At 43.6% G+C, this 13508-nt stretch overlaps 1 protein-coding gene across 5 annotated transcripts in view; it reads left to right on the top strand.

The window, feature by feature from the left end:
- Nucleotides 1–13508, top strand: part of CHL1 (cell adhesion molecule L1 like) — a 90226-nt gene that overhangs the window by 43356 nt on the left and 33362 nt on the right. For all 5 annotated transcript variants that reach the window (XM_075574720.1, XM_075574719.1, XM_075574721.1 and 2 more), the window contains exons 3-10: nucleotides 757–865; nucleotides 1224–1414; nucleotides 1923–2045; nucleotides 3113–3283; nucleotides 6673–6784; nucleotides 10258–10442; nucleotides 12346–12477; nucleotides 12909–13052. In XM_075574720.1, the coding sequence (XP_075430835.1) occupies nucleotides 757–865; nucleotides 1224–1414; nucleotides 1923–2045; nucleotides 3113–3283; nucleotides 6673–6784; nucleotides 10258–10442; nucleotides 12346–12477; nucleotides 12909–13052 (1167 nt within the window). The remainder of the gene's footprint in view (nucleotides 1–756; nucleotides 866–1223; nucleotides 1415–1922; nucleotides 2046–3112; nucleotides 3284–6672; nucleotides 6785–10257; nucleotides 10443–12345; nucleotides 12478–12908; nucleotides 13053–13508) is intronic.

Raw genomic sequence — 13508 nt, 5'->3', positions numbered from 1 at the left:
TATTAATGATGTTACTGCCATTTATCTACAGTTTCTTCTTGAGCAATCAATACCCTTTCTCAATGTTGTGGCGCCCTAATGCTACAAAAGACATAGAGCCCCAATTCTACATCCAACAAGACAAATCATACATATAGTTAAATACTTATCTGTTTTTGTCTCATAAGTGTGGGTCACTTTGTTAAATTCGTTGGCCAAAGCATTGTAAGCTTGCAGACCATGTCAAGATGTGCCCTCTTATTCTGCGAGTCCTAACAAGATGTGCCCTCTTATTCTGCGAGTCCTAACAAGATGTGCCCTCTTATTCTGCGAGTCCTAACAAGATGTGCCCTCTTATTCTGCGAGTCCTAACAAGATGTGCCCTCTTATTCTGCGAGTCCTAACAAGATGTACCCTCTTATTCTGCGAGTCCTAACAAGATGTGCCCTCTTATTCTGCGAGTCCTAACAAGATGTGCCCTCTTATTCTGCGAGTCCTAACAAGATGTACCCTCTTATTCTGCGAGTCCTAACACTATCTCTGTGAATGTTCTCTTTACCTTTAATAGAGTAAGGAGTCTGAATAGGCTGGTCATTCACAGCTGCATCTCGAGACCTGCTACTTAAAGCTATTGTCACCAACCCAGTAGCACTCCTTTTTGACATAAATATATATGGTGTGGTGGGTATGGGTTTTGAGCTTACAGGTGTGTCGTGTGTGGGTGCCCTAATACTACCTTAAATCATTTAATTAGATTACCTTTCTCATTTCTTTAAGTGGAGCAGTTGCCAACAATTACTGACATGACCAGGGGGATCCAGGTCGCGTTTCCTGCGGATGAAGATTTTCCCATCAAATGTGAAGCTAAAGGAAACCCAACTCCAGTGTAAGTGGGAGTGGGATGAGTCGGCCAGACGAGATCTTGTAGTTGCTGCGTGTTAATATTTCCCACTCCTCACAAAATCCACGGGTGAAATATTCCAACATCTCAACTGCCAGGGAAATGGGGCATACATTTAATTTGTTTCCTTTCCAAGATATTATGATGTCGCTGGTTACGTCTTGTCCTTGACACTTGAAGGATTTGTTTCTATATTGCTAATTATTCTTGTTAATTATTGGCTCAGGGGTTTGGTAGTATTCGGATATAGTTATTGGAATAATCTAATTTGGTGGATTGGCAGTGGGGACATTTGAGTCCCTGTGTAGCATATTCATGTTCTTATTACTTCATTTTTATTCAGATACCAATGGACAAAAAATGGGCACCCGTACAATCCTTTCACCGACGCCCATGTGAAGACTCGCAAGGATTCCGGCACCTTTGTCATTCATCATAATGGGAATATTTCTTCCTACCACGGCACATATCGCTGTTATGCCTCCAACAAATTAGGCACTGCCATGTCTGAAGAAACCACCTTTGTTGTTCCAGGTAATTATCTGGGTGATACATTTAAAAAATATATATATATTATTAAATTAATAATCGGTTATTGCATTTATCAAATATATCAAGTATACAAAATATCAGATATATCCACTTAAATCATTTTACTCGAGGCCCGACAGGCATTGACATGTATTGTACTGCATAATAATATAAAGCAGTAAAGTTATTTTATAAAAGCAAACGCGTAGCCAACCAGTTTATCTCTACACTCATTACTTGTGAGATGGGAGCCACGGTCCTTATTAAAGTGAGAAGGAACCCTGGCTTTCTTTATGAATCCCTCATGGAACCCCGGTACCGTACCTGTACTGTATCCCATAATCTTATCAAACAAACACCTCTCTATGCCAACGTCAGTCACTCCAGGAATGATCCTGTTGGACTGCAATATCATATCAAACAAGAATATGGTTTTTAGTAGCTTCCGCTGGTTCTTTCTGCACGTGCTGAAGGTTTCGTTTTGTTTCCATCTTTTCTCTCTGTGCTGTAGTAGTCCCAAAGTTCCCGAACGAAGATATCCCCCCTGTAGTTGCGGAGGAGGGTGACCCTGTCGTATTACACTGTGACCCCCCCATAGGTATACCCCCAGTACATATTTACTGGATGACAGTTGGTAAGTGTAAATTATGTGGAAAGATATTACAATATTTGTATTAGTATTGTCATCGTTGGGCTGTATGATAATGGTCCTTGTAAATGTATCAGCTAATTCTATTTCTATGGTAAGGTGCTTCTAGTGTCTAAGGTGTTTCTGTTGTGTAACATGACTTGTGCAGTGTTGATTACACTACTTCTTTCTTTAACACTCCCCGTTGTAAATAATCACATGGACCAAATCATCTTTTGGGTGAAAAAGGCCACAGCAATTTATTATTATTATTATTATAACATTGTTAAACACCGAGCTTACATCCTCTGGCCCCCTGATCCCTGCCAACTTCTAACCATTGAAGCTTATATAAGAAGACCATGCCAGTCACCAGCTGTCCCCCTTACCAGCTCGATGAGCACGTCCCCGTTTTACCACAACAGTAACACACCCTCCTGGGATCTAGTCCATGGAGTCTCACCCTTCACAATATCAACTACTTACCACCTAGGGAGTCCTCCCCCCCAATTCCCCCCCCCCCTGCTGATAAGGATCACTGCCCCTCTGTGACAACCCCCATTCCTTCTTCATATATTCCATACTTCCCATTTTTATTTTATCGTTTTACACAATCTTCCAGACTGCATCCTCAGGGGAAGGTAGGTGGGACATTCCCTGCACTCTGATCACCGGAGTATCTTAGAAGTCACCACCATCTACTAAAAACGCCACCGTCATGGCGTCATAAAATCCCGAACTTACTTCGGGAACTTACTACCCGAACGATACACTTCGGAATGCCTCCTTAAAGTAGTGGGAATATTCATATTCTTGTGACTATTGTGTGAGCAAAACATGTGGTTTATTTTGTCCTTGAGTGCAATATGAGGGTTCTTGTGTAGTATATCTTTCTTACACTAAATGTTGTTGGTCCTCGATAAACCTGCAAGTGAGCACTGGTTCTGCATATGAAGACTTTTCTATGAAGAATTTTTCTGACCACATGAATCCAGCTTCAATACAAATGTTGTAAATTGTGCCGTGTATATTAGTGCTTGATACATTGTGTGTAATTGTGTCTTCTCCTGCAGATTTGGTTCAAATTCCCCAGGACGAGCGTGTGTCAGTTGGACAGGATGGGAATTTGTACTTTGCGAATGTGGAACAGACGGACAACAGGACAGATTATTTCTGCTTTGCTCAATTCCCCAGCATCCGCACAATGGTCCAGAAGATGCCCATGATGGTTACGGTCAATACTAGTAAGGCTCATCCCACAAAGGCCATGGAATTTGTTACCCCAGGCTTGGTTAAGGCAATTGATATTTAAACATGAATCCTTACTTACTAACACCAGTTATCTTTGGTAAATCAGTGCCTTGCTTATAAACCTTGTCAGATCTGACTGGATCTCGCAAGAGCACGTGTAACTGTTTGGTCATATCATTTGGCAGGAATTTATATAATTTTTTTTATGTGTATTAATAAAGCAATATAATATAAAATCTTCACAACTCAACAGGAAATCTAATATAGTTGGGCTGTTTTTGCTGCATTCCTTCCTGTTGTAACATTATGCATTTGCTGTAAATGGGGATTTATACATTATTGCTTTGTTTTATTTCACTTAATCAGCACAAGTGAAAGATGAGACATACTGTATGGCTCAGCTGCTCACTATTGTATTTTAGAACATAAACGTAACTTGTGTAACTACTGTATTAGTCCTTACAGAGTAATGGACATACAGTATGAGATTGAGTATGCTTGTTATGGGGGGCCATGTATAGACTAATACAATGAGAAGATTCATTGTTTTTTTCACCTGGTAGAATGTCTCTGGTCCATGAAGCAATTCTGTCACTGTGCCAACACAAAAAAGGGTAATTTCCTGGGCATCAACCCATGGCAGCACACCCTACGGGAAGATGCCCCCTTCCGGTCGTGACCAATGTCAGAGTTCACCACAAACAGAATATTAGTCCATCTAAACCCCCACCTCGGGAGTCATTTTGTTCTCTACCTGGGGGTATGAGTCAATGTCGGAGTTCCTCTCTGCTGTGGCTCCCTTACCAGGATGGAGTCACTCGGTCCATCCTGGGGAACAGGTTGTCATTGGCACCAGGACCAGACATCGCCAGATTACGTCATTGGGCCATGTAGATGCCGATCCATGTTGAGACTCCCTGTATTTTCTGGGAGTGGGGACTCTGGGAAGATGCCTGGAGCAGGGTTCCACTCATGCTTTGATAGGGTAGAATGAGCAGGGGTGTTTGTGTTATGGCATCGGTGCAAAATATTAAAATGCTAGAGTTTATAAACTGCTTAATGTTCTCCCGAAATTACCAATACCAGTCCAGACTCGGCAAGCCAAGAGACTGGAATCGGTCTTGGATCAAGATTTTCTGTCCGAAGAAGGTGAAGTTAGACATGAGGCATGTTTTTTCAACACTGATTCTGTAAACAATCTTATTAAGTGTACAGTATGTGTTATGCTGTGAAGATTGAGAATAGAAAAGAGCTAACCATCCACAACACGTTATTCAAGGGACATCAAAAGGAGCCAATGGTTCTTTAACGTCAATGACTCAATAAGACAAATCCTGGAACAAGAATGTCTGGATCCTGATTTTTAGAATTCTGGTTCAAGAAGATTCCATCTTATAAGGAAGATGTCCGATTGGGAGAACATTTGCAGTGTGGATGCGGCATTTGTCGACTTGGCTAGGAAGACCCCTATTCTGGTGCAAGATGCATCTCTATTCAAAAGGTCAGATGGATCGCAAAATAGTTCGCTTTGAAGTAGTCCTTCCACACAGCTGGAGCAGCCTGTTCACCAGTGGTGGCCTCAGCCAGCCTAGTTGGCATTAAGAGCTTGACTCCCCTCTTTCCGGTTCCCATTTCAGCAAGGGGTAGGATTGCCTGTTTTTGGAGAGAGTGGGCCATAAAACTACAGATGCATGGGTCCTACAAATTGTGTGGACCGGATATGCCACGGGATTTCAGGAGGTTCCCATCGCTTCTCTTTTTCCAAGGTCAAAAATGTCTCAAAATACCTTGGTAAAATCAATCGTTATGTGAACATGTTTCCTTGATTCTGAAGAAAGTCTTGGTGGATGTTCCATTCTCTCAGAAAGGGGCAGGAATGTACTTTGAATCTATGTCTCGTGTCTGGAAGCTACAGCTCTTTCAGAGCAGTGTTGGATTTAAAAATGTTAAACACTTTCAAGAAGAAATCCATAAGACTGTTATCAAAACCATACAACATGGACTGTTTTCACTTTTATGAAACTCAAGGTTCATTAAGTGTCTGTTGAAATCATCAAGGACTTCTTCTAATAGTTCTTCTAAATCTGGAACAGCTTGTCTGTCTTGCATATTTAACTTGGTTGCATTTGAATGAACTTTATTTGAATACATTTGAAATAAATTCACTTTTCAAGCAAACAAATGTTAATTTTGTATCTTTTATTACTAGAAATATATCCCCTTTTTTGAAGGAGGTTGTCATGCATGCAGATTTGTTACAGCTCCCAAGGCATTTTTGTTTTTGATAGATCGCAGAGAAAATATATCATTAAGAGTTTTATTAACAGTAAAACAGCAGGAGTAATATGTATGATTAGATGTGGAGGCCCGCTGATCTGTATAGTAAGAGCAAGTTGGAATATAAAAATGATATCATGAATAAGATGCGAGGCATTTCAGTGCATGGAGGTTCTGTACATCAATTGGAATGCTTAGTTATTGAACATGTAACTTTAGGAAAATACCTAGGGAAACATGTTGGGTAATGCATTAGGCGGAAGTCAGCCTGCCTGCAATTTCAGTTCTCTGCATTCCAGAAAAGGGGAATATTCAAGTCAGAACTCAGTACTTCCTGGAGAATGGGAATTAGACTAAGGATTTGCGACAAACAAGCCCGGGCCATCTCAATTCTATGGAATTTCCCACTGGTTTATACATTTCATCCTCTTTCCTCTGTGCCCCTGGTCTTGGGGACAATGAAGAAAAGGCAGAGCAATCGTGACAGCTTCATATTGGCCAAGAAGATCTTGGTGTCTGGATCTGGTCAACATGGCTTGTGCCCCTCTACTGGAGCTCCTAGCAGTTCCACATCTATTTTTACAATGTCCTTTCTGGCATCCAGACCCTGGAATGCATTCTCTGACAGCATGGATATAGGGAGGCAAGCGCTGCTATGAAGAGGGATTTTATCCCACAATGTTGGAGACTCTTTTAAAAGCCAGGAAACTCCCAACTTCTACATTACTGTAGAATACGGAGAGCATTTTGTAACCTTTGTAATAATCAGGGGATTAGTCCGGCAGAGGCTGCAATTCCAGTAGTTTGGGACTTTCTGCAGAAATCGACCATTTTCTTTTCCTATAGTCTTTCATAGTAGCGCACGTTTTTTTCAAGCCTTGTGACAATTCTGCAGCATATAAATATCCCGCAACAATTCACACCTAAGAAACGGTGGATGACCCATTTAGGCAGAAAGCACTTGGCACCCACTGAATTTATCCTGCCACATATTTACCTAGAATTGGCACATTTTCGAGCTTTTAATATTGAGTTTGGGGGAGATTGAATAAAATCATTCAAAGATTTTGGGGCAAATACTTAGACCAATTTATTGTATTTTTAGGTAATTCACTGAAAGAAAGAAAGCCGAAAATGGTCACCCCTCGAGGAACGAGTAGCCCCCTGACTCTCCTGAAAGGCGAGGTGCTGGTGCTGGAATGCATTGCTGAAGGACTGTGAGTCTCAGACACAAAATACCTGTTTACCTGTATATTTGGCTGGATAAACGTTTGTGGGTAGAAACAATTCCTCACTTTCCTGCCTATAAATACCACTTCCGTTCAAGTCTTCTATGCCTATCTATGACAGGTCAAACTACCTTTGCCTTCTCCTCCAGCACTTATTCCTTGGATAGGCTCTCAAATTAATCCTAATACCATCAACTCTCAGGGATAGACAAGGCCAAAGTATTGCCCACGAACGCTCTCCCCTCCCCCTTACCCCCCCCCCCCCCCCCCAACCAGGATTCCCTGTTCCCGACACCCCGATTTGGTAAAAAAAAAAAAAATCCCTGTGCTCCCTGCAACTTCTCAGCTCTAAAGAAAAACCACAGAAAATATACTTTTTTATTCATGTCAAAAAAATAAGCGGTTCTGCAACAGGAGTGAAAAGGTTAATTAATAGGCAAAGTCAGAACTTAATCCCATGAAAACATTGGCAGTACATAACATACACGCAGCAGAAAACACAAGCATACTGCATGTAAACTGTAAGGTATCTGTAATTAGAACAGCAATATTCAGGTGATGTGTCATAGGTCCCTATGGACTTACCTTGGGGATGTATTACAGAAGGTCGAAACACCTGTCTGTGAGTAGGGTTACTGGCTCTGAACTTCTTTAACCCAGGCTGTGCTGAAAAGCATAAGCTTATAGGGGTCCATGTTAAAATGGGTAAGAAATAAAGAGTTACACACCGAGTGTGCATTTGCATGTCCTTACCCAGAATCCCTGGCTGTAGTGGAAGCACTGTGTGCTAAGCGGTAATGGGAATAGACCGGATTACAGACCGGTCTGAGATATGGAAATGCACCACACCTGGTATTGTTATTTACTTGAATCTATCCAGAAATGACAGACAGAATCCTCCGTTAAGACTTGTACTGAAGTTCCCTTTGATCTACTCAGGTGTGTGAACGGATACCATCACGTTCATAGTTAGTTGGCCAGGAAGGAAATGGGCCTTGGACTTTCCATCACTTCACCCAGGCGGACACTTTTATGATATCTGTTATATTTCCCAAGAAGTACACTCACTTAGAGAAAGTATTCAATATTGATATGTCGCTATTGTACCTATTGTACTAATTGTGCACACGTGTGCATCTCCTCTAACACTGGGGATTGCATCGGGGGTGGAGGTGGGGCCAGCAGGAGAGAGGGAGCCTTCTACTCTTGGAGAAGTGCAGGAGGCTCCATTCTGCAGTTATCCCCCATGGACTCTACCAGAGCACCAGAGGAGGTAGGGACCCGCGGGACAGGGTAAAATTGGGGGCATATTTTAAAGGTGATTGTTCCTTCCTCAGAACGCAGAGAGGATTACAGGCACACGATAATATCAGCAATCTAAGTAAGTTGCCGGTGCTCGTGGTAAGGGGGAAGATCCTGCACTACCCCAGAGAAGTCACGAAGGAGCGAAGGAGGAGGAAAGCATCCAGGCACACGGTCTTGCAAAAAGGCACTAGCAGTCGAAACGTTGGTAGTGTTTATTGCTAATTAAATCGCCTTTTTTCAAGACCGTGTGCTTGGATGCTTTCCTCCTCCTTCGATGTTCCTTCCTCCCCTCTCTTAAAAGGCACAGGGATACCCCCTCACTTGTCACCCTCTCTGCCCTCCATTGTCACTCTAACTGTCTAAAATGTCAGTGTCTGCCCCATGTCACTCTCACCTCCTCCCCATGTCGCTCCCCCCCCATGTCACTCTCACCCCCCATGGCGCTCCCCCCCATGTCACTCTCTCCCCCCATGTTGCTCTCTTCCCCATGACGCTCTCTCTACCCCCCCCCCATGTTACTCTCTACCCCACCCATGTTGCTCTCTCTACTCCCCCATGTCGCTCTCTCTACTCCCCCATGTCGCTCTCTTCCCCGCCCCCCCCCTCCCCATAATGCGCTCTTCCTTCCATGTAGCTGTCTTCTCTGTTGTAGACACAGACACACACACAAGGGGCTAAATATATACAAATATCGTAGCTTATATCAAAAAAATATATATTTATAATTAGGATGGGCACAAAAGTTTACATTTGGAGAAAAAAAATGTTCTTTGTTATTTTGAGTTTTGTTTAGATTCAGATCCAAAACCAATGGATTTCTGACAAAACTGAGTTCCTTCCCCGTCATTTTTTTTTTTAGGATCTAAACACCAGTGAAAGGGCCCAACCTTTGTATGACACATACTCAAATATGCAGTCACTCAGCATTAAGACTCATTGCGGTTACAGCCCTGGTGATTTACTGTCTGTTCTGTTGGAATTTATTTTGTGTTACTTTCTTTCTTCAAAGAAACATAGAATGGGCCGGCAGATAAGATCCACTTCACCCACCTTTTCTGCCCATTCTCCTATCTGCTGTTAAACCTCCGACACTGGCTGATCTTTGGCTTCCTTTAGTATTTAGGATTTAGCCGTATGTCTATCCCAAGCATGTTTGACTTCCCCCCATTAGCCCCTACCACCTCAGCTGGGAGGCTACACCATGACTCCACCACCCTTTCCATGAGGAAGTACTTCTTCACATTTACCCTCCAGCTTCAGAGAATAACCTCTTGTCCTAGCGCGCCTCTTCCTTGGAAATATGCTTCCCTCGTGAACTTTGTTGAATACCGTTATATATTTAAACGTTTCTATCATATCACCACCCCTCTCCCCCCCCCCCCCTCCCCGGGGTTGGATTGGGCTGTCGGACACTAGACTAAATGCCCGGTGGGTCCATGAGTCGGTGCCACAGCACGCCTCGGCAGTACTGGCCAACTGTGGGCGCCGGTGCTGCGCTGTGCGTTGCGGTTACAGAGGCCCCGCGCTCTTCCCCACCATAATGAAACTGATTGCCGGGGGAGAGAGCGGGACTTCTGTAAGAGAGCAGCCCTCCTCCATCGACGTCACGGCATCATGTGACACATCGTCGCCATGGCGACGCGTGGTCACATGACGCAGCAACGCCATGGCGCCACAACGTCGTGGGAGGAGGGCAGGCAGGCAAGGGAAATGCCCGAGCCACATTTCACTTCCAATCCGCCCCTGTCCCCCCCTTCTCTCTTCTATGCTGTCTCTTTTCCTTCAGCTGTTTATACCTCGTGTTATAGCGGTCTGCATTACATGGCAAATACGTGTCTAATTACATTTGTTTTATTGCATTGCGTCAAACATCGCACCATGTAATCTGCAGGGTGGGTTCAAAAGACCAGGGGGGCTCAACTCCAGTCCTCAAGCCCCCCCCCCCAAACAGGTCAGGTTTTCATAATATCCCATCTTCAGCACAGGTGGCTCAATCAGAGGCTCAGTCTTTGACAATGCCTCTTTGACTGAGCCTCTGATTGAGTCGCCTGTGCTGAAGCTGGGATGGGGGGGCTGGGGATTGGAGTTGGCCTATCGGATCCCTGCATCCACCTTCCTTCCTGCTGTTGTAACCAGAAGCTGTAACTGTTTTCCAGGCCGACACCGCGGATTTCCTGGCGAAGGGAGGGTGTGGAGCTGCCCAGGGATAGGGCAGTGACAGAGAACCACGCTAACATCCTGAAGGTAAAGGATGCTTCAGAGGCAGATCATGGGACCTACCACTGCGTGGCTCACAACTACTTAGGCACAGTGCAGCATGATTTCCACGTCCACGTGGAAGGTAAATAACCAGGTTCTTCTTACTTTCACTTTTCCGTTACAAACACAGGCGTGTTCTCTTGTAAGCGAACAGCACGAGAGAATACTCCTGTAACTAAACATAATAATACACTGGGCTTCAACATTCTGCGACAGTGTAACGCTGCAGACCAAGCAATGTCCTACATGTGGTGTTTTATTTAAATAAATCAGTTTGTACTATAAGAAAATACTAAAGCATTATTTTTTTTTAATGTATTATAATGTAACAGGCATTTTTTTGTTTCTATAGCAACCATTTACAAAGTCATACCCCCTTCCTCTTCTGAAACAGGCTCTGGCACAGCCCTTTTTGAGCCCTGCCCTCTCTCTAGCAGCGCACCAATTGTATGTAGTGACTGCCGGGTCACATGATCTTCCCCATAGAACTTTGCATCTTGGGTCCTCTTCTGCTGCACTGACAGCCATTTAGCGAACCCCCGCGCCGAATCTTCCCCGATCGATCGGCAACATAGCTAATCACTTGTCAGTGTGCAGATTGTATTGAGGCTCATATTAAAGGGATTTTTTTTTAAATGGCAGCTTTTACTGCTGCTTTAAATCTTTCTATTGGGTAATGAGAAATAGATCCCCTTCCAGGGTCTTATTGTATAAAGGGTGATAGTGCTGATCTGGGCGTGTTATATAATAGGGCCCATCCAGTTTCTGAATATGTGCAGTACGTATCCATGCGGTACCACACACAGCAGCTTAGGCATGTAAAGTTTCTGACACATTGCTGACACAGTGTACTGTGCACTGCTGGTATACTCTGTGCTTTTTTGATCGTTTTCAGTAGTACAATATACAATCGTGTATACTAACATTCATTTATTATTCCCCTGTCCTGAATCTAGGGTTGCCAGGTGTCCGTTATTGAACCGGACTGTCCTGTATTTGGACACTGTCCAGAAAAAAATAGAGGTAATACTGGACATGTATGTCTATACTGGTATTACCTCTCTGGGCATGTATGTGTCCGGTATTATCTCTCTGGGCATATATGTGTCCGGTATTACATCTCTGGGCATGTATGTGTCCGGTATTACATCTCTGGGCATGTATGTGTCCGGTATTACATCTCTGGGCATGTATGTGTCCGGTATTACATCTCTGGGCATGTATGTGTCCGGTATTACCTCTCTGGGCATATATGTGTCCGGTATTACCTCTCTGGGCATGTATGTGTCCGGTATTACCTCTCTGGGCATGTATGTGTCCGGTATTACCTCTCTGGGCATATATGTGTCCGGTATTACCTCTCTGGAGATGTATGTGTCCGTATTACCTCTCTGGACGTAGTGACCTGACCGGCTTGGGGTGCTGCGAGATTGCCCTGAGCAGGGAGATAGCAGGGCTATTGCTAGGGGGCTGGGCTGCTTCCTCCATCCTGATTGGGTGCTGCAGGGTAAAGTATCGTTTTCAATAAAATCTCCACTAATATGTGAAAAAATGCCCAGTTGATCCTATAGGTTTGGCTCTAATAAAAAGGGAACAGTGTATTCCAAAATAGATTTTCCTGCGTCACCCAATGGAAAAAAGATCTCACTCTCAACTTGGAAAGCACTTTCATTACTAAAGAATCCACTTTTAAATAACAATGTCCGATGTAATCTGATGTACTACACTTTTGGTTGTCATTTCTTGGTCTACAGAAATATCAGATGCCCGAGACCTCTTCCAAATTTATTGAATATTCTTTTTGAATGTGTATTAAAGCAGCCACCTGGGCATGTTAGGGCAAGGTGCCTTATATATAATATGCATACGACTACATGGCTATGTTACGTTCAGTTGGTTGTATAATTACATTGATTTGTAGACGGGGAAGCTTTGCATTGGTCCTGACTCACAGCTCGTTGTATTCCATACATTACATATTGCAGAACCTCCGCGGTGGAAGAAAAAGCCAGGAAGCAGTGTGCACAATGTTGGTTCCAGCGTTGTTCTGCTCTGCTCAGCCGCGGGGAAACCTGATCCAGTGATCCGATGGAAGAGAAATGGACTTCCTTTAAAAAGTTAGTTAAAAGAGCGATAGCAAGGAAGATTGGGAGATTTTCCTTACATAAATATGCTCTGCAACACAAAATGGTGGATGGCGCATGGAGATGTTGGGAAATACTTGGAAGTAGCGAAATGTATTGATAGTGAATACCCATCACAAGTTGACAAAAGAGCTATTAGGCAAGGCATCTGGTATTGACCATAATAGCTTTCAGTGCAGGCTGTGACTAATGTCCATTGTTAGTGTCCATTTGTAATTACCCAGTTATAAATCACACTCCCAAAGGATCGCCTTGAATGCTTTTCTGGCTGTTGTCTTTGGTCAATGCATGTTGTGCTTTTCCATGAGCCATGTCAGTAGTTTTTAGTTAGTACTTGCAGGCAGATACATATTGTTCTGTATTAGCATGGATCTATTGGTCTTAGCCAACATTTTTCTACTTAGAGGAGAAGTTGCCTCTCAACCATCAGGTAATGGATGAGGAAATCAGCATCACCAACCTACAGCTCTCAGACAGTGCTGTGTTCCAGTGTGAAGCAACAAACAAGCATGGGACCATCCTCACCAGTGTCAACATCAATGTCCTAGGTACAAAGTCAGGAAATGTTACAATACATTAAAACTATGAAACGGGAAACAGGGAGACTTCCGCTCAACCTATATGCAGTCAAGGGGGGGTGCAAAGCATGGTTCTAAGGCAGAGAATCTCTCCAGAGATTGAGAGTAGGCTATAGAGAAGCCCACAGTAGTGTGTAATTGCTAATCTATAATGATTAGGGGAAATTAATTAGTGGACGCCAGACTGCAAAGGTGCCAGTGGATAGGATGTAGCTGCAGTGAAGTAGTACTCCATCACTGCATCTACATCCTGTCCACTGGCATCTCACCCGTCTGGCATTCCGCTAATTAATTTCTCCTAATCAGAATAGATTAGTGATTGCACACCCCCGGGGGCTTCCCTATTGCCTGCTCTCCATCTCTAGAAAGACTCTGCCTTAGAACCCTGCTTTGTTCCCTAACTGTGAAACATGTTTATGTCTGGGT

The sequence above is a fragment of the Ascaphus truei genome, chromosome 17, assembly GCF_040206685.1.
Source record: "Ascaphus truei isolate aAscTru1 chromosome 17, aAscTru1.hap1, whole genome shotgun sequence".
NCBI classification, from domain to species: domain Eukaryota; kingdom Metazoa; phylum Chordata; class Amphibia; order Anura; family Ascaphidae; genus Ascaphus; species Ascaphus truei.
This window is presented reverse-complemented; position numbering and strand designations above follow the sequence as displayed.